The sequence below is a fragment of the Gavia stellata genome, chromosome 33 (genome assembly GCF_030936135.1).
Source record: "Gavia stellata isolate bGavSte3 chromosome 33, bGavSte3.hap2, whole genome shotgun sequence".
Classification (NCBI taxonomy): Eukaryota; Metazoa; Chordata; class Aves; order Gaviiformes; family Gaviidae; genus Gavia; species Gavia stellata.
The window spans coordinates 3,867,470-3,895,043 of NC_082626.1; the positions used below are offsets into that span (position 1 = coordinate 3,867,470).

Below are 27,574 nucleotides of genomic sequence, written 5' to 3' on the forward strand. Positions count from 1 at the left end.
TGAATAACTATTGTTTCTTTTGATTTTTACCTTCCCAGCTTTTTTCTGATCTTTACCTTCTGGAGCTCTTTGATGCATTCAATACGAGAGAGAAAGCAAATGTAAAAGGGGGCTGTCTACTGTATTGACCAATCAAGTTCATTTCCAGTGACCTGACATGCCTTGTAATAGACAACACATCTAACTCAAAACATAACAAATCAGGTTTCTTTCTATTGTATGTTGTTTTATTGTTTGAAATCATGTCTGAGTATTTTTATTACATGTAAAAACCAAAGTGACTTGTATTACTAAGATTAAAGGCATTCTAAACTCAGTCAAACTAGAATTAAACGGCACTGTCAAAGTACTATCTAATACAGCAAATCCCCAGATGAGAATTAACAAATAGTGTTGGACTACAACTAAACCATTCCATTAATCCATAATCAACGCTTATGGATTCCCAAATAAGAAATCTGGAGAGAAAGCTGCCCTTTTAATTATACATGGTCTCAGTCAGCGCAGTAAGCTTATCTGAACATCTTGCTGTTAGCCCAGCTGAGCTACTTGAAAGTCACAGTTGCAGTCCTTGGTGCTTCTACTTAATTGGACTGTTACGGGGCAGATGTTTTTGTGTGATTTCTCTTGCTCTCTTTACAAAAAATAAGTTTTACAGCAGAGCGCTGCTCTGGAAAGGCTGGCAGCTCTAGCTAAACACTGAGAAAAACTAATTGATGCTGTGTGCTTTTTTCCAACATGAAGAGCATGCACAAGTTCAAAAATGTTTTGCAAGAGATAATATGAAGATGAATTAAGAACAGAAACGCATTAAGGTTGGCTGCTCCTCCTTCACTTTTTTCACAGCAGGTTCCATTGGAGGGGATTTGTCACCATCGGTGTTCACCTTCTCCTGGGAGGCTTTTGCTGGTTTTCTTATATTGTCTGTCTTAGGAGGAACAGCCACCTCTACTTTCCGCTTTGTCTTGTCAGTTTTTGCTTCTGGCCTATCATTCTCTTTTTTCTCCTTTTCAGGTGCTGCTTTGAAAGCCATAGAACCTGCTTCCATAGGCTCACCTCGCACAGGGGTGGTATCATCTCTGCTTGGGAGCATGAACAGAGAGTCCATTTTCACGTCTTCTGCTGTAAGTGGCTCTCTTGGTTTTCTCATTCCTTCTAACCACTCAGCATTGGGAAATCCTCCATTCTCATCCCCTTTTCTTCTCTTCCGGTGCTTTTTGTCTTTATTTCCTTTGTCACCTCCCAGTCGATGTTCCACCTCCTTCTCTTTTGATTTTGTAGGATCTTTGATGCCATGCCTCTCTCTTCCAGAAGTTTTTCCAGGGTAACTTCCAGCTGTATTACACTTTTGGTGGCTCTGCCCACCAGGATAATCCTGCCTCCGTCCCTGAGCATATGGTGAATTCTCTCGTCTGGTCCCAGGTGGACCAAACCTGTCTGGAGAAAAGTAGCCTCTTCTTGCATACGGCGGCGATCGTGAGTAGGAGCGAGAAGGGGAACGACTAAATGACCGAGAGTAGGAGCGAGAGCGGGAAGAACCGGATCTTGACTTGGAGTAGGTATACAAACTTGTAGAGGAAGATGAAGCACTACAGGGAGACTTGGGCCTTAAAAACACACACAGACAAAAAAGATAAGTTAATTCAAAACAGTCACTCTCCCCATTTTTTTTCCTCCCAAATTTGGTTTGTTTTCTTTTTTCCTCTCCACATGCTTACGTCAAAGGTTCTTTCAGCTGCTGGCATAACGCTACTGCAAATTGCAGAACTTGCAAAAGTTTCTGCTTACAAGACAGAGCAGCTGCTGCTTTGTTAATGTAAAATCATACAGGAAGGGTAAGTCTATTTCCACTCACTTCTATCACATGATCACTCTCCCACAGCTATTGATTGATTTACGGTGGTGTAGCCGGGCCTCTACTGGCACGTGAACGCGCACATTTTTCACTACTCCGCAGCTACATGCAGTGCAAATCATTTTTGTTGCAGTAAGATGCAACTTGACACTGCAATAATAGATACCACAGACTCCTCTCTCTCCAACTGAGAGAAAGCAGCTTGGCTATTTGAGATGACTAAATAGAAGAAATTCAAAATTGCCATAAAACGACAGCGTTGACTCTTCCAGTACTTTGCTCAATCAGTATCAACTAAGTTGTTAAAAAAAAGAATGTTGGAGGTTGACTTCTATTGGGAAATCAAGTTCTTCATCCCTGTTCAGCTAGTAATCAAAAGGCTGGCTTTCCACCTGACCCTTTAATTGTATTTCATTTTCATATGTAATTATGGTTTCCTCAAAAAGCGTTGATTTTTCAGAATCCTCTTTTCGGTCATGTACTGGAGTTCTATTTTCAATAATCTTACCGCAAGCACAGATCCCCTTTGTTAAAGCCAATTCAAATGAAGCCATTTAAAAATGAATTACCACTTGTACTCTCCACAACGACCTGTGCATACGTTTTGCATTATAAACCAGCTGTTGTGTAAGCTATGTTTTACGGCCTCATTTAACAGGTTACAAGTCGTAATATATTGAATTTCTGTGGAATACTTACAGTTCCCAGCCCGGTCTGCCACCTGCTGAGCGAATTGTACTGGCACTCATTGGGCGACCTTTTGGAGTGGGGAGAGGGAAAAGAAAAAAAATCCCACTCAGTTTCTCTGAAGATCATCTTTTTAAAGAAATTCTACAGTTATAGTTACTTACCGGTGGTGGGTATTGATTGTCCTTGGGGGCCCAGAAGGCTTGGTAATGCTGGTTGTCTTGGTACAGGAACCTGATAGCCCTTGTGAATCAATGCAAACAGTCGGAAAATAAGCTCTACTAAAATACAAGAATCACTGCATATCTTGAAATAAAACTCACGTTCTCTTCCAACAAACTGCTGGCTGACAGAGAGGAAGATTTAGAAAGTTCAGCGGCACTCACCAGAGCAGAAGGAGGTGTAACAGTCAGGAGCGGTGGTGGAGGTGGTGGCGGCTGCTGTGGCTCCTGAATCTGCTGACGGAGCCTCTTTGTGTAGCCAGTTCCATTTTTGAAGTTGTTCACAGCCTAGAGGCAGAAAAACATTGACAAAAAGGTAATAGGAAACTTCAGTAGAGGGACGAACAAAGGCCTGCACAGAGTAAAATTGCTTGTGTCTTCCTGTAAATGCTATCAAGCCTAAAAGAAATGGACGTACAGATATATGAACACATCACATTAAACCCTGATACTAATGATTGGTAACTCGGAGTATCTGTATTTAAAGTACTTCAGTGTTAGCTCCAAACTTGAAAGTGAGGCAATCATGTTAAACAAAAGTGGGACCTGAACTTGCCAGATTGTCTCTTCCCTTTCAGCTTTTAAGCTCTTTTTCTTCCCTTTCAGCTTTTTACAAATAGCCTTTTCTTACAAACAGTTTCTGTGAAAGGCATCGTGTTACCTTGCGTAGGAACAGGTTGGCAATTAAAGCGTCAGGAGAAACATCGGTTTGATGACACGCTGGGCAGGTATGCTCCTCAGAGTCCAGTAATGCTGTTCTAATACCTGTGAATCATTAGAATCATCAGAATAGTTTTAGCCAAACTAAGGCAATTTGGGGGGTTCTAGCCAAGTATAAAAACACGTATATGATTAATGGGTGAATATGGTCTTGAATTGAGAGCATGAAGCTCTCCATGTTCAGTAATGTAAATAACTTCTAGTATGCAGCAAATCACTCCAGAGTTTTGAAATTTCACTGTTGTAACATTTGAAGTCGTAGAGTAGGCTGTGTCTTGATGTTTCGACTAGTCTTTGTTCCGCTACCTAGTACAATGAGAAGTCACCAACCTCAAGGCTCCTGAATAAAACACATCTCAAAAAAGCATTAGGAGGTTTGAGTTCTGAAGGTCTTAAGCAACTGTCCCGTGGAGAAGAATGTGGATTAAATGCCTAACTAAATGCCCTTTGTGGCAGACCACAGTGAGTCACCAGAGTTGGCTATCTAATTTTGTATGAGAGAAAGGGCTGTCGACAAACTAAATGCATTCGATATCTAATACTGTAACCACCTGCACAATTACGCACTCTTCTCATACTCGTCCTTCCACATGTAAAGAGGATTTACCTGGATATGTAAAAAGGGAAAAAAGGTTTCTGCCTTTTTTTTTCCCTTTATGCAAGAGGAGTCCTTTCCTATTCAGGGGATACTCAAGTATTAAGTAGAACTGGCAACAAAGTAATGGCGTTATCTCCTACTTCTGCTTTCAGAAGATCAGACGTGATGTTTTGAAATAACAAACATGGGAGTAACACTTACATTCGTCACAAAAACTGTTTCCACAGCAGGGAATAACAGCTGCATCAGTCATTAGCTCTTTACAAATGGGACATGACAACTCATCTGGAATGGGATCATCGGAGGAGGAGGAGGAGGGCTCCTCTGGTGAAAAGGGAGGCTTTTCCTTCTTTCCTCTAGCATAAGCTTCCCTAGAGGGCAGGTGGGGAAGGAAAAAGAAACCAGTCAGAGATGGGTAAAGGAAAACTCTTCCAAGCTTTTATCAAAGGGCAGATAATAGATGGAACTCTGCTCACTCCACATTTGGCTTCTAAAAAGTTGGCATTTAGTTTAAACTACTTTCCTATAGCCACAATACTGGAAGAGGGAGGGGGGAACACTTTTCCTTCTGCAGAACTCTCCCATTCATTGGGATCAACTAAGAGATGAGCTCAGACTAGAAAAATCATTTTTTGACAGCTAGAAATCAGGTGAAGTGAATCCCACCACTCCTTTGCCAGAGGCTACATGTAAATGGCAGGCTCAGGATGAAGTTAGTCTCCGAATAATTACGTTTTATAAATGGAAGAAGTCTACGGTGCAGCTTCTACAAAAGGAGATCCACGACAGAAAAGCAGAAGTGCGACCAAGTGCATTTTCAAACAGCCACTCTTGTCAGCACACAGTAGTATTTTCTTAGTTTAGAGCAACAGGAAAACCTCAGTCTGTTTCACACATGGCATTTGACAAGAGTCAGAGGGGGAGGAAATCTCAGTCCAGCAGCTCTGTGTTAAATTTTGCAAGAAGCCTTTGAAACATAAAAGAGAAGCAAAACGAGCTTTCCAAGAGAATGACTCCTCTGTGAACACGACTGAAACGTTTTGCAGAAATACAGATTCTTAGCACACCACAAGTTGAACCAACTTCCAGGGGCACGAACAGTAGGACCACCCTATGTGAGTACTAGAAAGTATCACCGATTTTAAGGTTAAGACACAATGACAATGCTTCCTCCCCCCTAACTACAGAGGCTGGCCAACTTGGTTGCATTGCCACTCAGGCATTTACGCATGGTTTCACTCGTTCACTTTTTGGTCAGTCCAACTAATGCCATACTTACGCATTAATAGTTGGTATTGCGTATTTCCCAGTGCTTGTCAGCATAGCACCCTTTGTGTTGGGATCTTGCACCTCCATCATGAAACTCCTTGGAATTCCTGTGCTCTTTTTAAGTCTGGGAGCAGACTCAAAATTTTTGTTCTGTTAAGAAAAGCCATGCAGACATATCTCATCTGATGACCCGCACTTAAAATGACATTTCAGTGATTATTTTACGCAGCAAAGCCTTTCATCCTCTCCTTTTGCCTAGCGTAAGGGTTGCTCAGCTGAAATACTGATTTTCCTAAAGGAGTATCGTCAGCATGTTCCAAAGGCTGGAGCAGTGTTTTGAACTCAGTCGACATTCTTTGGCTTAACTTCAGGTTCCTTCAGGGTGAAATATCCCTCAGCTCAACCAGAGACTCATGCAGTTAACACACGCAAATATTCAATAGATGGGGTCAACAGAAACATCTTGGTTTTATACAAAATACAGAAAATGATGAACTGTCATTAAAACCACAGTTAAAACCACAAAAATTCCCTGTAATATTGAAATACATAAAAATATGCATGAAAGTTCACAGAGAAAGATCTATGGACATATTTAATGTCTATGACCTAGAAAAAAGAAAATTTCACATTTGTAATTCCAGGTCTCCCTTGAATTTTGAAGGGCTTTGCAACATTGCCATATAAAGTGCATTTCACCCCAAGAGAAACAACTCTTCATATGCGTGTTCATGTATTTGTTACCTAACTGCCAAGGTAAAAAAAAAAACAAAACTAAGACCAGAAGTCCCCCACAATCTTACCCCATTTGTCGGGCAGTCCTTTATATAGTGGCCAGGGTTTCCACAACGAAAGCAAGTATATGACGGTGGAGGTGGACCCAAGGGTTTCTTCATGTAACTAAACGTTTTTGGGGAGAAAAAGAAGAAGATATGCATGTGTCTCTTGTGTTAAAACAAACATCTCTACCATTTTCCCATCAGCTTCAAAGAACAGATTTGACATTATCAGCACTTACCTGGTTGGTTCATATCCACAGCAAGACTGCATCATCATAGCTTTTATTTTGTCTTCTTCGGAAGCATTGGCTTCAGCCAGATTGGTGGTCTGTTTAAGAGGTAATTATTGGATGCACACATTAGAACCACATTTAAGCCCACACAGCCAAAGACAGCACCACTCACCCAGTCCTGTAAAGAGCAGCACAACGCTCGCTGAGGTCGCATGAAAACAGCTGCTTAGGCTCTGTTTGGACCTTACCTAAAGACCTGTCTAATCGATCCCATTTTCTTCCAAGTGGACTGAAGCTATGTGTAGAAAAAATTAGACTATCCACTGCCTTTAAACTGATTTTTAAGCTCCAGACTATTTGAAGGAGAAGATGTCCACTGTACATTTAATTGAGAAAGATGTACGCAAATATCACTAGTTACATTTTGCAGCATTAAAAGGACACACAACTGAAGAGCCGGAGAGGTTGTTTCTCCTTGCTGAAAGCCAGCTTCAGACACAGAAGCCTTAGAAGGAATCAAACTTTTTATAACCCCTCAGCAAGACAAAAGATTCTTCTCTAACTTCTCTATGTTAAATGATTAAACTACAGTAAGCAGAACCTGCAGTTTTTTCCAGCTGACTGTGTCCTTTTAACGTACAAATTGTAATCCAAACCTTATGCAGAACTAGATCTTCCAATTATTGATGGCAGCTGATTGTTTTTAAGTAGTATTTGTTCAAATGTTTTTATCACACACTAGTCCAGGTACAAGCAGGCTCTAAGGGAGTGACTGTAAATGATGTGGACTTTCAAGCACCTATCATTCCGACCAACCACTCATGTTTTTCTTCTTCTATGCATGCATTCACAAAAGCAACCAACTACTTTCAACATTTTATTAAATGGGTGTTTCATACAGACAGTAACATTGACCAGATCGACATCTCTGAACGCGCTTCCATTAACGTTTATAAAAACTTTACAGATACTTGACTAGTTTGTGTGAACCCAAACGGTTTACAAAACACATCCAAACCCCACAAAACGTTCCCAGGAATAGAGCAAAAGTCAAAGATGGCATTTAATACATACTAAGAGTCAAAAAGAAAAGTTTTTACAACACATTGCCTCCATGCTAAGCCAGTCTGCACAAAAGAGGTTAGAGGAAGTAACAGTCTGGAGCTGCTTTATGCTATGTCCCTGCATTTTTCTGATATACTTAAATTTTCTCGAAAGCTTACATGTGTACACCACTTGGACAGTTTTCCACATTTTAGAGTAAAACTTCACAGGAGTTTACGGAAACAAGGACACGTTTAGGGACAGCACTAATGGAGACCAATTTCTTTTGCTGGCTACCTTCCCAAGGAATTTTCTTGTTTGTGTTTGGTTTGTTGTTTTTTTTTGCCAAATGGACCCAACTTAATTTCTGCAGTGAGAGATGGAAGAAGGTAGCAGTGGGAAGAGCTTTCTCCTTCTCGGAAATGAACTCCAGCCTTTCTTTTCAGAACAAAGAACTAGCTCCTCTGCATTAGGCCCTGCCTTCTCTCATCTTTGTAACTTTAAAGACTAGTCATTTCATTGGCTAGCACTGTGCCTTTTCACAAAGTGCCACCACTAGTGCTTTCCCAGAGAAAGTTACACATTGTTGAGCAAAAAATGCAGGCAGTTCCATGGCAAAACATGGCATTACAACAGTTTCAGAAGGTCACATCTGCTAATATGCCACACGTACCCCTTGGTCTAGTCCTATAAACAGTTAGGTATATTTACACAATTGACACAGCCTGCGTTCAAAGTAAGTCTATTGTGTTGTCCACTCTCTAGCTACTCTGATTTATGAAATCGTGCAGCATTCAAAGAATGGATCTATAACTATAATGACTAGAAATTGAAAAATAGCCATGCAATTGTCCACGTTCCGGAAACGCCTCTAATTTGGCTGCTGCAAACCCCCTGAAATGTCCGTAACTCAGAGCCAACTAAACTCTTCTGTGAAAATTGTGTGAGTTTCCAGTGCAAAATTAACGAAAGGCATGAAAAATGGTAAACAGCTTCTGAAGTGCTGCTTCTTTGTGTCTTGAAGACGAGTAATACTGCAACATTACGTTGAGGCTGCTAAGGTACTCCCCTTCTATCTTCCCAAACTGGCGACTACTCTTCACAGGATAGTATCAAAATACACACACACTTTAAAGTTAAAAGAAATACTTTAAATTCTTAAAAACTACATTCAAGCTTTGCTCACATTACAACAGTTATCCAGCTACAGATCACAGTATAAGATTTAAAAAGACGAAGCAAACCCTTTTTTTTTTAAAGTATTTGACAAGACTCTCGAGATACCTTAATAAGCTGGGCCAGAGGAATCGGTGCGGAAGAGTCATCAATCTGTTCAGAAAAAATTAAACACACGTTCAAGTTCTACAATCAAAACATAGCAATAGTTAACCTCTACTGTAGCCTGAAAGTCTGCACTATATCCTCTGAGTGTCACGGAAAGAGGCATTTCCAACCTAGTGTAATTTGTATTTGTTCCAAACAAAGTCCAAACCTATGACAGCTTAAGAGTGCCTATGTGGTTAATGAGGAGAAACAACAATAACCAAACCTGCTGGAGATCAACTTACTGCTCCAGAGTATCTCAGAGAGGGACCCTTGTCAAATGCTTACAACTGCTGAGAAGTCAAAGGGCTAAGGAAGCTGCCAATTTTCAGCAAAAAAAAGGATTTGAAAAAAAATTTAAGTTTATTTGAGAAGGAAGCATCACTACAGGAAACTTATTTTCAGGGTAGTTTGTAAATTAATCAGTGAACGTCTCCTCATTTAGAAATGCACATGGTTATGCTTTTTATGAACACAGTCTAGTTGCCGGTGAAAATGAAGCACAGGCAGATCAGCCCTGAAACACGAACTCTGCCCCTCCTGTCAGTAAGTTTAGAAACGCCAAACTCACCATACCCCACAAAACCCCAATAAAAATGCCAACCCAAAACATCAGCCATAGCAGTAACCCACCACTTTGTCTAGAAAAAAAAGAAACTGCTCAAAGTATTGAAATAAAGGTGTTTACCATGACAGAGTAGCCTATAAAAACTGATTTCTTGTATTTTATTAGACCACAGGCCATACTCTCCAAATTGGTTATGGAACTGTAAGAATTTAATATTATTCTCCTTGCTACCAGTCCAAAAGCAATTTCTAAGGATGATGAAAACATGGACTCAGAGTACAATCCTCTAATTTTTTTCTCCATTGCAGCCACACTCCTCCCTCCCTGCTGCCTACTGGAACAGCTTGCAGGAATGAAGTCCTCAGGCCACGGGGTAGTAATGGACTGCAGTGTCTAGTGAGAACTAATACCAAAGGGCAGTTTTGCCACAAGTGAAAAGGGTAACTCTTCTCTTGTTCCTTTTCCAGCATATTGAATTACATTCTGCCACCAACAGCACTTCAGCTTACACTAGTAAAACATTATCAGAAAGACACGGGAATCACTGCTTACGATGTCTGAAGTTGTTCAAAAACATGGAAAAAATTTCACCATGTAAACTGAAGAGCTCCGCACGCCACTCTTCTTTACTTGTGGGAAAACAGGCCTATGTTCTCTCCTGGCAGGCACAACCACTGTCACGTGGTGCTTTTTCAGCAGCAAACAAGAAATGAGGAAAGCTCTCGACTGGAGTCTAGCATTAAACAGTCTAATATTGACCAGTAACTGAAACAGAGCAGTTAATAAACTATTAATTAGTTCTTCTGGTTTTTAGGAAGCGGTTATTATATGGCCTGCAGGCAACAGTCTCATTTCTTAACGGAGGTGATAGCACTCCTTTCTACTAAACAGCTATCAAAAGCAGCAAATAGATAATTAATGTACTATTTAGTACGTTTGCCCAACGGCCACCTTCCAATCAGCCGACATTCTTGTGTCTTTTTTTTTTCCCTTTAAATGTCTACTGGAGTATTTCCTGCCAGTCCCTCCAGTCAGTCAAGTAGAAACAACATCTCCATGAAACGTGTATACAGCCCTAAGGTAATACTGCAGAAGAACTGGGGGGGAAAAAACCCCAAACACCAAAAACTAAACCCAAAACCCCAGACTCGACAGTCAATGTATTAACTCCCATTTCAAACAGAAGACTAAACAGAAACTAACACAAAGCAAGTGGGAAAGGGGACAGAACAGAGGACAAAAAGGCTAATTTCACTGCTGGGGTGCTACATTTAAATTACAGTGGTTTCCTAAAACCCGACAGCTTGGCTAAACTAAAAATTCAGCCAGGAAGGATCCCAGTTGTGCTCAACAGCGCTAAAACGATGGGCACGACTCTCTGCATTTCTGCAGCCTCTAAGGACAAATACCAACTAGAGATCCTTGCAGCTACTGACATAGTAATGCTAAACCAAAAAGGATCCCCTTTCTTGCCTTGGCTGTAGTAACAGTAGGCCAGCAGCACAAATTTGGAAGTGTACAACAACAACAGCTAACAAAACAGCAAGACAATGAAGGAAGAGTTAAAGTATCAGCTTTTGTGCAGCCTTTTTAAAAATACCTTAACTAAACTTCATTTTGCTGCCTTACTGTTCAACAGTAATTGGCAAGCTTTCCAGTGATTTATTCCCACCACAGTAAGATCCAGGTTCTGCTTTGAAATACCTACAGAAATACGTGTATTAAAAAACCAACCAAACAAAACAAACCCCCCACCCTTCAGACCAAGACCTGAGCTAGCTTTAAGAATAAAGCTCATTGTGCCTCCAAGCCTAGAAGCACCTGAGGCTGCCGTGCTTTGACAGTGAGAGAGAGAGAGAGGACTTGTAAAGAGAGATGCAAGGCTTCCACCCTCCCTGTGGCTACCCACAACCCATGTCAGGTACAGTCAGAGCAAACAAGAAGGGAATGTTTTTGCCTGGTCTTTCATTTACTTTAATTAGTTCTAACAAACACTAAGTCTTCCCTCCCACTCCAGGAGTCTTCCTTTTTCTGTGGTTTTTTGGTGGTTTTTTTTTTTTTTTTTTTTTGAGACATCTATGTTAGCTTATGGTAAGATGCTACTTAGAAAGGTAACACAGACATGCCAGGGAGCACACGAGGCACCATGTTCAACTGTGCAAACCTTGAGCCTACACGATCTAAAAATTATCCTACGTTACCTGCACAGTACACAGTCATTCAGGAAATATTCTGGCATATTCAATGTGAAACACAATGCATTACTAGGCACAAAGACCAAGATTCACATTAGAACTGTGCAAACGATGGCATGACTCAGTTATTACTATGCTGAATCCAATACATGGTATTCACAACATATACTATGGTTTACTGGAAAATATATTAAGTTAATGTTTGGAAAATTAATACAAGGCTACATTGTTGAGAATTAAGTGCAGTGTGGAGAAAAAAGTCTGAGATGGTGTTTTTACATACTGCTTTTGGTGTTCCACTCACTGGCTCAGTTCGACTTCTAGAAGAAGAAATCAAGGAGATGAGAACTTAAAGCACTTGTACCCAACATCAAGCAGTGAAAACACGTTATAAAACCTGAACATCAAAACATTCTGTTCTGATAGGCTAGTGAATGGGGAAATTTCTTCCTATACATAAACTCGTCTCTCTCTTTTGATAACATTCAATGCATTAAACACCACCCCCCCACCCCCCAAATCCCACGTCTACTTTGTCTGAAATCACTCGAAGACTTAGAGATCGAGAACACAACAGTGCAAGAGGAAGTCTTCAGACATTTTGTCTCTGCTGCGTTAAGTTTTGTGTTCTTAAATGCTCAACCCTCAAGATAATGAAGGTAACTTTAGCCAATCCCTATATCCCGCCCTAGTCTTACAAATAGCTACCAGAGAGAGTACTTTAGTTTCTAAGAAAGAACAGCGGTAGTCGAGACCCTTTGAAGCGCTAGTTTACTTAAGAGAAAAAAATCAGTCATCTGACAAAGAAATAACAACAGTGTCAGCAGCACAGTCTTCAGAACAGTGTTTCTTTGTGGCAGCCCAAGCACTGTGTTCAGATATCTACCGTACTTAGCCATGAAAGTGCCAAAATACTACATGGGTTACATATGCTACATTGACTAAAAATAGTAGTAGAAATGTCACCTGAAAGCAGTTCCTAGGGTTTTGTGTGCTTTAGGAGCCCTGTGACAAAAAAAAAAAAAAGGTCTTAATTGCCAGAATTTGCTTTAAGAAAATCTTGTAAATGCTACAATATCTTAGGAAATACTTATTACATTTGAAACCTTGCTGAGCTTCCACATACTCCTTGATCTGTATCTGCATGCTGCTCATCAGGAATCAGACATGCAACCACTGATATCGTTAACAAACCATTCACACATCATCCAAAGTGTCCCATGAGCAGAGGCAATTCAAAGGCTGCTGTGGAACTGATGTCCAAATAGAAAGGCTCATGCTTCCTGCCACTGCTAGACCACCACCGGGCTCGCAGTTAGAGCCATGTACCTCCTGAAGATGAGCAAGTTCGAGGAGATACTTTAGATTGCCACACAAGGGTTTCTTCATCCACTGACCCTGAAGAACATACTCCAAGGCGAGTAACGCATTTTGAAGGCCTCGCCACCATTACAGCACACATTCATCATTCCCAAACGTTAACCACTCTACCAGTTGTTTCTGCAATGTTTCCAGCTGAAGGAATAGAAAGCTAATCTGCCTGGTTAATTTTCAACGTTAGAACAGCAGTGCCATTCCTTCCTTACCCCCACATCCAGCTACTTCTTTGATCTTTGAGGCTAGCAGCACCTATCCTCTCGTTTTAGGGCAGCGTTACAATAGCAGGAGAGGGTGACATCCAACCAGTAAGGGAGGATGCACTGACAAGACAGCACTAAGCATCCGTATTTCGATTAACCCCCCCCAAACAAGGCCACGTTTATAAGCACAACGCTGTGGCGTCCCGAATTACTAGGCAGTGCCTGAAAGCACTGCAGCAGCTACTGCAGTAATATGCCCAAAGTTTACATGCAGAGCCACATAAAATCAGGGGTTTTTGCTTGCAAATGCTTCATGGGCACCAGCACGCTGCTGCAGTGTTTCTTCAAGACACACTGTAACTCATCAGTCTACTTGATTTATGAGAACCAACGTTAGAAAGACATGGCAAAACCACAAGCTAATAATAGCTACTGATTGTGGTGGAGAGGCGTACCTTTAAGGCGGCTGGAAAACATGGCCATTCAAACAATGCTAATGTAGCTGATACAGAACGGGACTGTATGAATACATACATGACATGCATTTGAAGAGCTGTAATTTTAATCAGTACACCCGATTCTCTGTCCTCCGTAAATCTTAGGAACACAGAATTAAAACCTGGAGCACAGATACCAGCTTAGGGTAAAAACAGACAAAGAAAGACAACCAGTAACATTTAGGAACGTGCGGAACTGCTTACTGAGTTTCAAGTTTGGAAAGGATTAACTGTTCCTTCATCGTGCTCGCACAAAAGGCAATACACTTTAGGATATTGTTGTTCTTCTCTTGCCTGAAACAGGCACTGTCTTTAGGAAACGAATAGGAATCACTTGTGAACGGAAATTCTTGTTTGCCTGGCTGGCCAGCTGGCAACCCTTGGTCTTTCCTCTATAGCTAGTATGCAGAACCCCCAGATTTGGGGCGTAAGAATACCTGCCATATCCCGCCCCCCTCCCCCAAATGCAAGAAATAGTTAAACACTCAGAATCAGACTCTTCTGAGACGGGAACAAATTACAAGTTTACACTACAGTGCGTATCTCTCTTTACTATAAAAGCAATAAAAGCAAACACATATAATAAGGAATCTCTCCACCTAGAGGGAACAGGATCTACAACTTGGATCTCAGAACAGTCAACCCCAGGAACAAACCCCACAGAATCATCTTACAAGTTACCATTGTTGGAGTTCGAACCCCGTGCCCCAGCAGGCCAACAAATGTAAGTCTACTTTGGGACAGATGCGCTAAAATCTACCCCCTGACAACAAAACTTAACAGCAGCTTTAACAAGAAAGATACAAGCGGAATGCCTCTGTAAACTAGTATCTGTAAAAAAAGTCAACACACTGAAACCCCTAACAAAGAATACAATGCTTTATGGATACTTACAGAACAAAGGTTTTGCTGGTAGCTTTAACTCCTCCCACAGGGATTCTTCTAACAATTACCGATGAGTTCTTAGGAATCAGGGCATGATCATCTGTGTATTCTGAAAACAACATAAAGACAGACATAAACCAACATAAATTCAGGTTTGAGACTCAAACACAAGCAGCAAAATCTCCCTCATTTTTTAAAATAGTTTGAATGCCAACAGCAAAATGGTCTCAAAGGTCACTAAAGGAGAGTCTGCTAATGCACGAGGTTCTTTCCTCATCTAGCTTAGGTTGCTTGGGCTTCCGTTAGGCTACAAAACCAATAGACCTCTGGAGAAAAACAAACCACAGCAAAGTCTCACCTGCATAAACCAGATTCTAAAGCCTGCCTAGCTTGCCCTGCAGCAAACCAGGCACTTAGCTAAAGCACGAAAACTCTGCGCCGTCGCTTTCATAGCTCTTAACTGAAAACGCTTCACCTGTGCTGCTAGTGCTCCAGACTGACAGAACACAGAAGAGAGCCTGCCATGGCTGCCTATTTCTTGGGGCTTAATCCATCAACAACCACACTTCTCAGCTGCTCAGTGCTTTGCATTTCAATGGAAACAGCACTGACGCCCAGACAAACAATGGTAGATCACGCCAGCTGCAGTTCTGGAAGCAGAAAGCAGCTGTTTCTACCTGCTGAACGGAGTCATACGGAGTATTCCTTCTGGTCCAGACCACAAATCACCAGATTAAGACCAGTCCAGAGTCTCATGTTTGTTTTGTTTGGGTTTTAATTTTGCCTGATAAGCAGAATAGCAGAAAAGCAGAATAGCACATTCTCCAAGTGTTTGGAGTCAGAATGTTACAGGGCAGGCAAGAGTACTCAAGAAACCTGAGTTCTGGAGTTTGCAGTTCTTCCACTATAATGTGAGAACATCTATTGTAAAAGACAGGTCAAGAAATCCAGATCAAATTAAAAGGAGGCAAGTTTAAATGCATCATTCTTGAGTATAGGCTTTTTGAAGGGAATTCTGCCTTTATAGAACTTGCCTCTGCAGTAAGCATGGAAGAGGACACCCCCCCACACCCCCCCGCACCTTTTAAAATAGGTCCCAACCATCCATTTTGCCTCCCCAGCATCTTAAAGAGAGTCCATCACATCAGTTTTTTCCACTGGTATTTAAAATCCTGTTTCCTTTTAGCTTATATTAGCATTGCTTCTATTACTAGATTGCCATGATGAAAAGTAACAATTAGGGAACTGTAAAAGCTTAGAGTGCTCGGCAAAATCTGAACAAGTAGGCCACCTTCACTCAAGGTTCACTTTGTTCTTTCCATGATCATTTCAGCCTTTAGTCAGGACTCCTGCACAGGCAACGTTATAAAACCCCAATACTTTATGTCCACGTGCAAGAATGCCAAACATCCCATTTAGGCAGAATATCCGGGTCTAGTGTTTCCCTTTATCTTCTGAAGGTGAGTTTAAGCATCTACATCTGCTTAACAAAAACTGAAATTCACGGTCACGCAGAGAAACCAGAAATTGGGCATACATATACATGGCACTGAAATGTATTCTCTAGCTTTGCTCTGAAAACCACTGGGGGATTTTTGCCTTTTCACATGGAAAACACCCTTAGGAAAGCTTCAATAAGCATCAGTGTCACTCATATACGCAGTGTTAAGATTTTATACTCATTTTACAACGGCCAAAGGGCAACACAACCTGCCTAGAGGAGGATCTTGTCACTGTCAAACAAGAGGGATGCTCTTTAAAGCAGGGAAGATACTCCTGCTTTAACTTCACCTTTAGGCAACACCACATTTAACAGAACCTAGTGAGGCAGATACTTTTCCTTCAGTGGATTCGGATTACGTATGAAAACAAAGCAACAGACTTTGTAAAACTGGTATTATGGATATAGAGTAACACTTTGGGGGGGAACATACTTACGAGCATAAGTTTTTGTTCTAAAACTTTATAACAGAATGCTATATGACTTGGTAACAGTTTCTGCTATAACAGAATCCACATGTTTGGCCTATTTCGAAACATTTCTCCTTCTGGTGATAATAATTGGTCTCCATCACAGTTTATTACCATCCACCATTCTGGTTTTAAGGCTCTGTTTGACACAGACCCAGCTATTACAGGAGTGACGTCAGCCAGTTGGCCATTCAGCCCGCTAGCATTTGTGAAGCTGAAAGGACATCAGCATCTGAAGACAAAATTCAGAGACCCTCTGCAGCAAAGCCCTTCAAGCCAATTAAACACTGTTCAAAAGCTCTTGACAATTGTATTCAATGCTACTAGAGAAATTCAAGACTTCTGAAACATATCACTACCTACGCATGTCATGCAATCCAATGGCATCCCTAAGACCCCTAACATTGTGCTGTGAAGTCTCTTCGCAACCATTCTCCTGAAAATAGTTTTAATGTCTGTAGATACACAGCGAGCTTTCGGTCCAACCACTCTAAAGGGTAGGGCTGAAGTTACGGTCCCCACAGCATACATATTATCCTGTTTAAGCTTTAATACATCACACAGGAAGAGGAAAAAACCACCTGTACACATTTTAAAGAAAAGACGGTTGTAAGAGTGTCACAGAACCAGAGGAAAAAGACAAGAAATTTCATGTTTAAGGAATGAAAACACTTGACAAGTCTTTTTGTTTCCGAAAAGTCACAACCCAAGGTATTTAATCCCATTCAAACTCACCAAGATGGCAGACTACCAAACTGAAATGTCATACTAAGTAATACAAAACCATTATCACCTCCGAGAATCAAGCACCATTTACTAGATTTAAAAGAATATATGCCTTCTCTAAGAACATTTCTTATGTATATTGACCATAAATGTTCTGCCATAAAACTTCAGTACTGCCCTGATGTGGTTAACACGTAGTAGCAGGAGAAAAAGACACGGGTAGAAAGGGATGATGAAAATGATGCTCAGTAGCATCTGAATGGCAATGTCTTTGGCGTAGAAAAGAAGGTATATTAACAAGAAATTCCAAAGCATAATTTAGATACAGAGAACACTCATGGGCAAGTGTCCTCAAGGCTTTAAAGGCTCTGTATAGCTTATAACTCACAGATTCACTCTTGATCCAAAACGTGGCAGGGAGCAGTTTCTGTAACAGCCACAAAACCAGTTTTCCAATGTAGTGGAGTAAAACAAGTCGAAGACAAAATTAAGTCACCAAACCCACTTTTTGTCTTCCAATTAGCCATCTGTTCCATTTCTATCACTTTCAGCTTCCTCCACCAGATTTCAAAGAAATCTGGCAAGTTTGTTATTACAAGTTATCCTCCCACATTTCCTTATCATTCTACCTAGAAGAATTCCAGGAAACCAAAACGTTTGTAAGCACTACATGTCGCACATCAAGCACACATTCTTTGCCGCCTAGCTCCGCCTCTAAAACACAGATCTGAAGGTTGTTGTCAGAACAGCAACTACGAAAGAACAGCAACTATGAAAGAACAGCTCTGTGAGGCCCCCAACACAAGTCACAGCTACCGATCGTGGCCGAATCGCATTATGGCTTCCCGGCCCACTTAAACCCCGGTGCCGCTTGCCCTCCTGGTCCCCCTGCACGCCGGCGGGATGGGTCCCAGGCTGAGACACGCTACGTGGGGACGAGCCACAAAGTGTGGGTCCCGCAGGCCACGGCCGCCGTGGGGCCATCTGCGACGATGCCAGCCGCACGGTCCCCAAGGCCCCACGCCCGCTGCCTCCACGCACCTTCTTCGGTCTGGGCGTTGGTGATCTGCAGGTCGCAGTTGGCCGCCTTCAGCTTTTCACGGCCCATGATCCGGCGCTTGAGGTCGCACAGGGAGATGTGGAAGCCGCCAAAGGTGACTGTGTCATAGCTCAACTTGGAGAAGAACTTGTAGTGGACACAAGACATGGTCAGGGCCAGGCGGTGCCCGCTCCGCGACGGCGTCTACCACGGCAGATGGCGTTGCGACCTCTGCGCCCGTTAGGGCCCACGGCGGCTCGGGGAAGGGCCCACCCAGGGGGTCGGAGCAAGCAACACAGGCTGAGCTTGAGCTCCTCCTCGCAGCCCAGGCAGACAACAGGGAGAGGACCCTGCAGCCCCCGGCTTGTCCTCCGCTCCCTCCCTCGCACACAGCGCTTCCAGGCCTGACCGCTCGCTATGGCGACGCCGGAGCCCCTGCCTCAACATTCCGCAGAGGGGTTTCCCGGCCGACAACTGCACGGGGCGTGGCTAGCACATCACTGCGCATGCACAATGGCACACCGCGCCCACCCACACCCCCCTCCTCATGCGACCCAGCGCATTATGACTAAAGGCCCACCTAAGGTGACCGAGGCGGCCCCGCCATCTTCTTCCTAACGCCAAGCACCCCGAGGGGAGAGCTATCACCGGTCGGGGTCACCGCCTGTCAGCCCCGGGCCTGTCACTGCCCCAGCCCGCTGGTGTCCCTGCTGTCCCCCGGCCTGTCACCGCCTGGTGTCCTGTAACCCCCCAGGCCTGTCACCGCCTGGTCTCCCTCCTGTCACCCCCCAGGCTGTCACCACCCGCTGTCCCCTCCTCTCAGCAGCCAGCCAGGGCAAGACAGCCTGGGGGAGATGCAGCGGGCTTTGCTCAGTCATCACAGCTGCTGCTGCCACAGCCCTAGCGGTGGAATATGGAGTATACGTATTCTTTCCATCATTCGGCCATAGCCACAGTCCAAACTACAGCAGCAGAGGCAAATAAGCCCGACTGTTGCATATGCACTAAAAGCACATGCTTTACCAGAAATCAACTCTCCTGGGCATCAGTCCCACTGAATTCTCAGTGGTACAAGGATGGGCATCTACGTTACGAATTTTCCCTGAAGAAAGGAAGCATACCGCCCTTCCGCCAAGAAGGGTTTGTTGCTGGATCTGTTCCATAGATCTGTTCCTATGCCTAAAGGCTATTGGTATTCCCCCACAGATTCTTCCAAAACCTTACTATATTCCACATCCAGTGAGTGTGGAAGGGAGATGCTGCAGAAGCCCTTACAGAAATCCTATTGCAATAAGCCATCACGCTGTAGAGTTCTTCCTGGAGGGAGTTTATCAGGCCCTGCAGACTCCGAGACAATGTGGATATTCGCAGATAGAGTAACTTGGTATTCGGCAGGAAGCCATAATATTAAAAGTTTGGTTGTCGCTACAGGCCGATAGGCTCAGAGTCATCTACCCTGCATCTGAACCTTACAGCATTACCTATCAACCAAATCCGGCACAGGCTAACCCTTTAACAGGAAATAATTTACACGATTCAGATTTATTTGAAGATTCTACTACCCTATTTGCACAACGACCAGGGCAATATTAGATAGGTGGAGAAAGGGCATTCGAGGATTTACCCTCAACCTGAGCTGAAAAGTGTATTCTAAGTGCATTAACACCCCCCGCACAGGTTAGAACCAGTATCTCTTCTGCCTCTGTAGCTCCTGGCTACTGCTATCTAGGGGAAAAAGTGTTACAGCCCTCTGATAGAATGTGGCACCGAGTTCCACCCATCTGTAACAGCTTTTATCCCACGGTTAGGGGGTGCAGAACTAGAAAGAGCTACTGCAAATGCATCAAGAGAATTAGAAAAAGCCACTAATGAAAGCGCAGGTAGTATTACAGCCCTACAGGAAGAAAGCAAATTATTATCACCAGTGGTAACATAGACTCGATTAGCCCTAGACCACCTTTTAGAAGTCCAGGACAGAGTATGTGCATTATTGCCTAACAGCTGCTGGAGTTTTATGTAAATCAAGACCAGAAAAGGGAAACTGACAGAAACAAGATAAAGACTCATTTAAAAATATTACATGAAGTAAGGCAGGGATCTCCCCTAAATCTATTTGGGTGGCTAACCTCTTGGCTCCCAGGCTTAGGTGGAGGACTGTGAACTAAAAGGATTTGGGTTGTGTATCCACTCTCCTGTTTTGCTTTGTAATTATACATGTGTGTTTACACTGTTGTGTTACCTTATGAACTCGACTTACGACTTAATGAATAGTGTAGTGTGTCCCTGATGGTCAAAAGAAAAGGAGGGACTGTTAGGGAAATCTCATTGCCTAACTATTGTACAAAATAGTCTTTAGAGTATGAAATTGTATGACCTTTCTTAAGATGTATCTAGTCGACATTGTGTACTGCACAGCCATGGTTCCGTCAGCATGACTGAAGGACCCCAGCTCATTGCGTGGAGGAGAAGGAGAGCCCCCACCCTGAAGAAGAAAGGGTATCCCTGGACTGCCCAGATGACGCCAGCATCCCAGCCCCTCCGACACCTCTGGGAAACCCTCCCATGATGTGGCATCAGAGATAAGGAACTGCAGCGAGACCGACTTCAGGGATGTCTCGATTGAGGAAGAAGCAGGTGGATGATGATGCGATAGATTTAGAGTTGCTTTGCAAAACAACAGTATATGGGTGTGTTCAGTAGCCATTGGTCAAATCATGTTGTACCTGAATCCTTGAAATAGCATAAGAACCAGGTGTAAAACCACATTCGGGGTGCCCCAATTTGACTGGGACACCTCATGTGCATGAATTGAGAATGCCTCTTGCAATTCTAAACTTTGTGTCCTAGCCTCTCTCCTCGGACGGCACGGGCCAGTTGCAAACTTTTCGTGACAACATCCCTCTCTCCATTCTGACAATTATCCTCCAAGGCCAAGAATTGCCCCTGGGGTTGGCCCAGAAGCCCACCGTTCAGCAGTGGACCCTTTACCTCCATCATCGCGCTGTCCTCCCAGGAAATGATTGTTCACAAAGGGCTCCCACTGAAACCATACCTCAAATAGGACTGCCGCAAGAATATGAGAGCGATGCACCATCCTCTCCTATGCAAGACGCTCCCTCTTTCGACCCCAGTCATACTTTCAGAGTGTGGTTTACAGACAGAAGTGCCCACTTGAAAAATGGTCTTTGGTTCGGTAAAGCCACAGCCATTTCTGCGGATGGAAAAGCAGAGTTAACTGAGGAAATAAAAGGTTCCGCCCAATGAGCTGAGTCCCCGGCCATCACCCGAGCCTTTGAAGCTGGAGCCAGCACAGTTTATACTGACTCCGACGCTGTATGGGCTGGAGCCACCCAGTGCCTTGGGAATGGGCAAGAGCTGCTGCACTCCCTTCAGAGAAGATGCAGGCAGGGATACATCTCTGCTTGTGCCTTGCCTGGGAGAACCAGGATAACAGCAGTGGCCTGGAGCCTAACCTGGTATTTGGGCCCTGCGTTGCTGCTGTCCAAGTACTTAAGAAAGGTGATTAACAATTGAACTTGTGACCGGTAACCCCTGCTCCTGACTCCTGGTAATATGGTTAGCATAACGAAGGCCATTTCATGAGGCAAACGGCCATGCTCTGTGACCGTGCTGGTCACCTAGCAGTCCCCCTTCCCCTCCTCAACAGGCCCTGAAGGTCCTGTGCACCAGGCAGACTTCTTCTCCCCCTCCCTATCTGCCTCAAGGTTCCTGGGCGCCAGGCTGACTTCTTCCTTCCTTACGGGCCTTGAAGGTCCCAGGCACCCGGCCAACCAGGTTGTGATGACCCCGTCACAACCCAGGGAGGCGCAGCAGCACACAGAGCACCATCTAGAAAATCAAGCAGCACTTCTTCCCTCTTCTCCTCCAAGGGCTAATTTGTGGAGGAAATGACAAATGCCCCCTTCCCCTCCTGTGGGGCAGAGGTTTTCTGCCTTGATACAACACATAAAATTCTACGGGAATGGCGTGAACCTCACCGAGTTGCCTGGCTCTTCCACCTGCCCTACACACCCAAAACTAACAGCGCTTAAATAACAATGCTTTAATAATGGGCAGGTACCCACCAGATGCCCAGTGGCATGAGCTCATTCTCCTGCTCTCTCCAACCCACAAACCCTTTAAAACCCCCAATGGCAGCCTGTCGTTTTTCCCACGCTGACATGAGAAAAGGGCATATGGCAACCCATTTCTAAACGGGGAATCCCTTTCTCTATCACTGAGTCCCAGGCACCCAACCAACCAGCTTGTGATCATCCCGTGACAGAGAATTAAGAGGAGGACAAACAGGAGGAGGAGAAAAAGAAGGAAGACAAAACAGGATGAAGCAGAGGACGGCAGAAGGAGGACGAACGGGATGAAGAGGGTGAGGAACATAGAAAGACAATGAGAACAAGGAGGAAGAAGAGAAAGAAAAGAAGGAAGAGGAAGCACATGAGGAGGAGGAAGAGGAGGGGAAAGAAGAGGTGGAGGAGGAACACAAGGAACACTCAGAAGAGGAACAGGTGGCACAACAGGTGACACAAGAGCAGGAGGAAGAATAGGAAGAGAAAAGGATGAGCCGGAGGAGGAACCAAAGACAGAAGAACATGCTATAGAAAAGGAGGAGGGGACAAACATGATAAGGAAGTTAAAAAAGGAGGAGAAAAAGGAGGAGGAGGAGGAGGAGGAGGAGGAGGAGGTAGAGGGGCAGCAGGAGGAGAAGGAGGAGGGAAAAGGAGAAGGAGAATGAAGAGGAACGGGAATATGAGGAGGAGGAAGACGAAAAAAAAGAAGGGGAGGATGACATACGGGGTGAAAAGGAACAGAACAAAGAGGAGGCGGTGGAGGAGGAGGTGGGGAAAGACAAGAAGGAGGAGGAGAAACAAGAAGAGGATGAGCAACGTTTTAGGTTGGACTCGATGATCTTACAGGTCTTTTCCAACCGTACTGATTCTGTGATTCTGTGAAGAGGATGAATAGGAGAATAAAGACGACTAACAGGAGAAGAAGGATTAGGATGAAGTTGTGGAGGAGGAGTGGGAGGAAGGGGGAGGAAGGGGAGGAGGATGAGGACAACTACAGCAAGAACAAGCAGTAGGAGAGACAGAAGGAGGACAGGAAGGCTAAAAGAATGACAATGAAGAGGAGTAGGAACAGGAGGTGGAGGAAGATGATCAGGAAGAGGAAGAGGGGGAGGAGAAGAGGAAGCACTGCAAGCTAAACGCTCCAAGGCGCACAGACAGCAATGTACAAGGGCATGCAGTGAAAGGACAAGGGGTAATGGCTTTAAGCTGAAAGAAGGTAGATTTAGATTAGCTATTAGGAAGAAATTCTTTACCATGAGGGTGGTGAGACACTGAACCAGGTTTCCCAGAGAAGTTGTGGATGCCCCAACCTTCGACATGTTCAAGGCCAGGTTGGACGGGGCTTTGAGCAACCTGGTCTAGGGGAAGGTGTCTCTGCCCATGGCAGGGGGTTGGAGCTAGATGATCTCAAGGTCCCTTCCAACCTAAAGCATTCTATGATTCTCTGATTCTATGAAATGACAAATAAACATACCTGGGAACAAGTCCCCATGGTCACCTTTTTTCTCCTTTTTCCCTTCCAGGTGATGCTGGTCAAGCCCAGGCACCTGCAGCCACTCGCTCTACACAAGTCCCCTGATGCTGGATAGCCGATACACGTTTAATAAAACAAGGTACTGCCAGAGGTTTTGTCTGTTCACCTTGAGCTGGGGAGAAGGTGTGTAAGTGGGTGAGGACAATCTGCGTTATCCCTTTAATTTTTATACCTCAGCAAAAACACTGCAAGATTTGGACTGCAGGAGAACACTGAAATCAAAGGGTGAGTGACCAAGAAGGCTCCAACCACACATTTCCACCCGACTGCCCTAAACAAAACAGAGTTTGGATCCTGATTGCTCACTGCGGCCTGGAATAGTCCCATGCCTCATGTGAAAACTCCTGCGTGCGTGGCTGAGGACAGACACAATCCACACAGAGAGCGATCGGAGCTCAACCCTGCACTTTCTTTGGTCCTATGGCTGGCAACAAAAAGGGGTTTTAGCTAGTGTGTACGTCTGCTGCCGTCTTTCGTGATCCAACACATGAACTGCAAGACAAGAAAAGTGCAAGCAAATCCATTCAGCCAAACCTCTGAATAGTTACGCTGACCTTTACTTAGCTATATATTTTCTCTTCCTTTGATATATAACTAAACACATTCCCTCCTACCCACAGTCTTTCCTCCCAGCCTCACAGCTCTCCTACAGAAGAAACATGAGCTATAGAAGCTACAAAAGAAAAAAACCCCTGATTTGGTGAACACCAAAACACCCATGACTTCCTCAAACCCTTCATTGCCCCATCTGAGAGTCAAGGGACAGGATCTCCTAATAGCTCTTTCACAGGCACTGCCCTGAAACCCCTCCACACTGCTTCTCTATTAGTGCACAAGGAAGACTTTCATTTTTAAGTGTATGTTGACAGATTCTCAAATTACACAAGTACTTTTGAACAAGGACAAGCCCTGTGCCTCGCATCTGGCAACCAACAGGGATGGGGACCCAGCAGCACAGACCAGTGCCATGCACAAAGCACCACCCTACGCACAGGGAAAGCACGACAAGCCAGGTGCCCAAGAATGCCGAAAAAGGGCTCCTCACATCAGTCCTCTGTATGACCCGGTTAGTTCTTTTAGTCACACACAGAAATCGGAAGGGATTTCTTCTTCTTTTGCTGAGGTACCCTTTTAAGTAGATATTGCCAAAGAATGCAAAGAACACCCCAAGAAGTGAAAGTGGGTACTTACATCCTCACTAGATGCGTATCACTGAAATGTTTCTCACATTCTCTTCTCTACTCTAGAGGGTCCCCACTTAAGATGCATTCCAGTTAGGTTACCGTGAAGCATACACCACTGCCAGACCTTTCTCTAGGCTGAAGGCTGACAGCAGGGTACAAGGACAGTCCTTTCTGGACATCTCCCTCCTGGGTAGAAATACTAGAGACTTCCTGTAAGGACAGAAACACAAAGAGCTACAATAAGCTTTTTAAATCAAACACAGCAAATAAAAAGCAAGCAAAAAAAAAAAAAAAATTGACAGAAAAACCTCTGAGGCACTCATGAGGAATAAAAGGTCTCCTGTTAATTCCACTACCCCTCACTAAACAGACAAGTGGCTTAAAGAGATGCCTGCAAAGAAACTGGGGATGGGAGATAACCATGATAACTCTAGTACAAGTGACCAACGTGGAAAAAGCAGCACTGACCCTTCTCCTGCTCCCCCTACGAGCTCCTCACTGGCCCCGTGAAGAAAAGGCCAAACCACGGATGATTGAACCAGACCTCAGAAGAAGCTGCCCCCCCCAAATTCAAAATGATCAAGAAATCCATTTGAAATACGGATTCACATCCACTATCATGGATGATGAACCTTGCCCTAAGCACACGTGGTGCCTTCAGAGGGGAGCTAAGGACTGCATGAAGTCACCGCCACGAGCAGATGTTCAAACCCAAAGCACCCAGAACATGCAGACAAACCTCCACCATCTTTTCAGCAACGTTTCAAGTCATGCGATACTCGGTCCAGGACTTCACAAAATGTCTCTAAACTTAACAATAGCAGCCTCTTTGCAGCTTTCTTACTCAAAAGCAAAAACCAAAGAGCCACGGACCCTTGGGGATACTCTTGTCCTTCCGTGTGGCTGGTGTCTTCCCATGGCTCTTCCTCACGGCAGGAGAAATGACCATGCATTTGGAAGTCCACATAAATTCAGAAGTACACGTAGCCCTCTGGCAGTCATTCCCTATGGGCCAGAAGTCCTCTCACCCCTCCCCAGAACTGCCTGTTAGTCGTCTGGCAGTCATTCTCCATGGACCGCAAGTCCTCCATACCTACCTACCTACCTGCCTACCTACCTACCTACCAACTCGCAAGAAATGAGTCGAACTGCACCAGAAGTGACACTGCCCGACCTGCAGTAGATATATTAGACCAGAAATGATGGTTTCAAGACAGAAAACACAGCACAATCCACCAGAACAACGAAAACACAACCAGAAGAAACATGGTACACAAACCAAAGGCCCCTATCCAAACCCTAAATGTCAAACAAACTGAAAAAAGGACTCGCCGCAAAAAAAGACCGTGCAGAATAACCTAACCCCAGGAACCCAGGGCCAACAAACCCAGATTCTGTCCGTAATTATAACACGCTTTAATCCTAACTCACTTAAAATCTGGAACCGCATAATCCTGTCACCCCATAACCATGGCACATTGTAGCCAAAGCCACCAGGACATCCCCAGCGTCCATCTTCTCCCCCTGAAAAATGCTCCCGGGAAGAAAGCTTGAGGCACTCAGAAGCTTTGAACTGGCCAGCCATGGCCACGGCGCTTCAGCTCATCATTTCTGTGCCACAGCCACCAGGCAGATGACCCTGTCCTCCCTGTGAGACCCCTCAGGGCAGCTGTACCCAGCTCCAGGCGGCTGGATACGGCCTCTGCTCTATGGGGAGGCGCTTCCCAGGAGCAGGATCTCTCACGAGGGCACTGGGAAACCCTCCTCAGGCCTGGAAGCCTGCAAAACATCTCTGCGCTGCTCCATCTCTCACCAAAACCATGGGTGGAGAGAAGGCTGCTTTGCTGGCCTCCAAGAGAACCAGCTCACCTGGGCTGCTCCGCGGCCACCGGGCGACTTTGCTGTCAGGCGGGTCTCAGCGTTACTCTGCAGCTGGCTCTCACCTCCCTGCAGGACGCTCTCCAGCACACGGTACATCTCCACTTGCTCACCCTGGGGACAAAGATTCGAAGGGAGGGATGGGATAGGGGTTGCTTTGTCCCCATTCCCAGGGTGCCACAAGAGAGACCTGCCACGCTGAAATCAGCTGTGTGTCGTGGACACCACGTACGAGCTGCAGACGTGGGTCAGGACAGCTGTGGGGAGGGGGCAAGACATTCTGTGGTGCCCCCGGCAATAGCAGAAAGCAGAGCTGGAGACAATGGGGGGCAGCCCAGGGCAGCCGGCAGCCGGCGGTGGAGCCCGGCAGGGTGCAGCGCCCCCAGAAATGCCCAGCTCCTTGAGCTTTGGCACCGCACCGGGGCTGCAGCACGCGGCCGGCATCAGCTGGGGATTTGCTGGGGAAACGCAGGAAGGGCTGACCTTGACGCCCCACACACGTACTCGGCCCCAGGATTTGATCACCTGTCTCTCTGCCCACCGCCACCACAGGATCCAGAAAGCAGCACCGCTGGCCCTGCTGCCATCCTGGGCCATCTCTTGACGTTGACTCTTTAACCAGCAGGCCTAAGAAGAGGGAAAAGTGCCCAGAATTAAGCTGGTAGTGCTCGAGGTAGTGCAGGCAGGATGGTTTTTGGAGCTG

At 44.7% G+C, this 27,574-nt stretch overlaps 2 protein-coding genes across 2 annotated transcripts; both read right to left on the bottom strand.

Moving 5' to 3' along the window:
* Positions 1-793: 793 nt before the first annotated feature.
* Positions 794-5,440, bottom strand: LOC132320033 (E3 ubiquitin-protein ligase RBBP6-like). Its single transcript, XM_059832132.1, has 7 exons — positions 5,361-5,440; positions 4,283-4,452; positions 3,425-3,528; positions 2,929-3,051; positions 2,707-2,785; positions 2,555-2,612; positions 794-1,607 (listed from the first exon to the last, which is right to left on the bottom strand). Exons 1-7 carry the CDS (start codon positions 5,438-5,440, stop codon positions 794-796), a joined length of 1,428 nt encoding a protein of 475 aa, XP_059688115.1.
* A 512-nt stretch (positions 5,441-5,952) lies between these two features.
* LOC132320034 (E3 ubiquitin-protein ligase RBBP6-like) lies at positions 5,953-18,358 on the bottom strand. Its single transcript, XM_059832133.1, has 6 exons — positions 18,193-18,358; positions 14,464-14,563; positions 11,776-11,812; positions 8,691-8,735; positions 6,369-6,457; positions 5,953-5,959 (listed from the first exon to the last, which is right to left on the bottom strand). The coding sequence occupies exons 1-6, from the start codon at positions 18,356-18,358 to the stop codon at positions 5,953-5,955; spliced, it is 444 nt and encodes a 147-aa protein (XP_059688116.1).
* Positions 18,359-27,574: the final 9,216 nt, after the last annotated feature.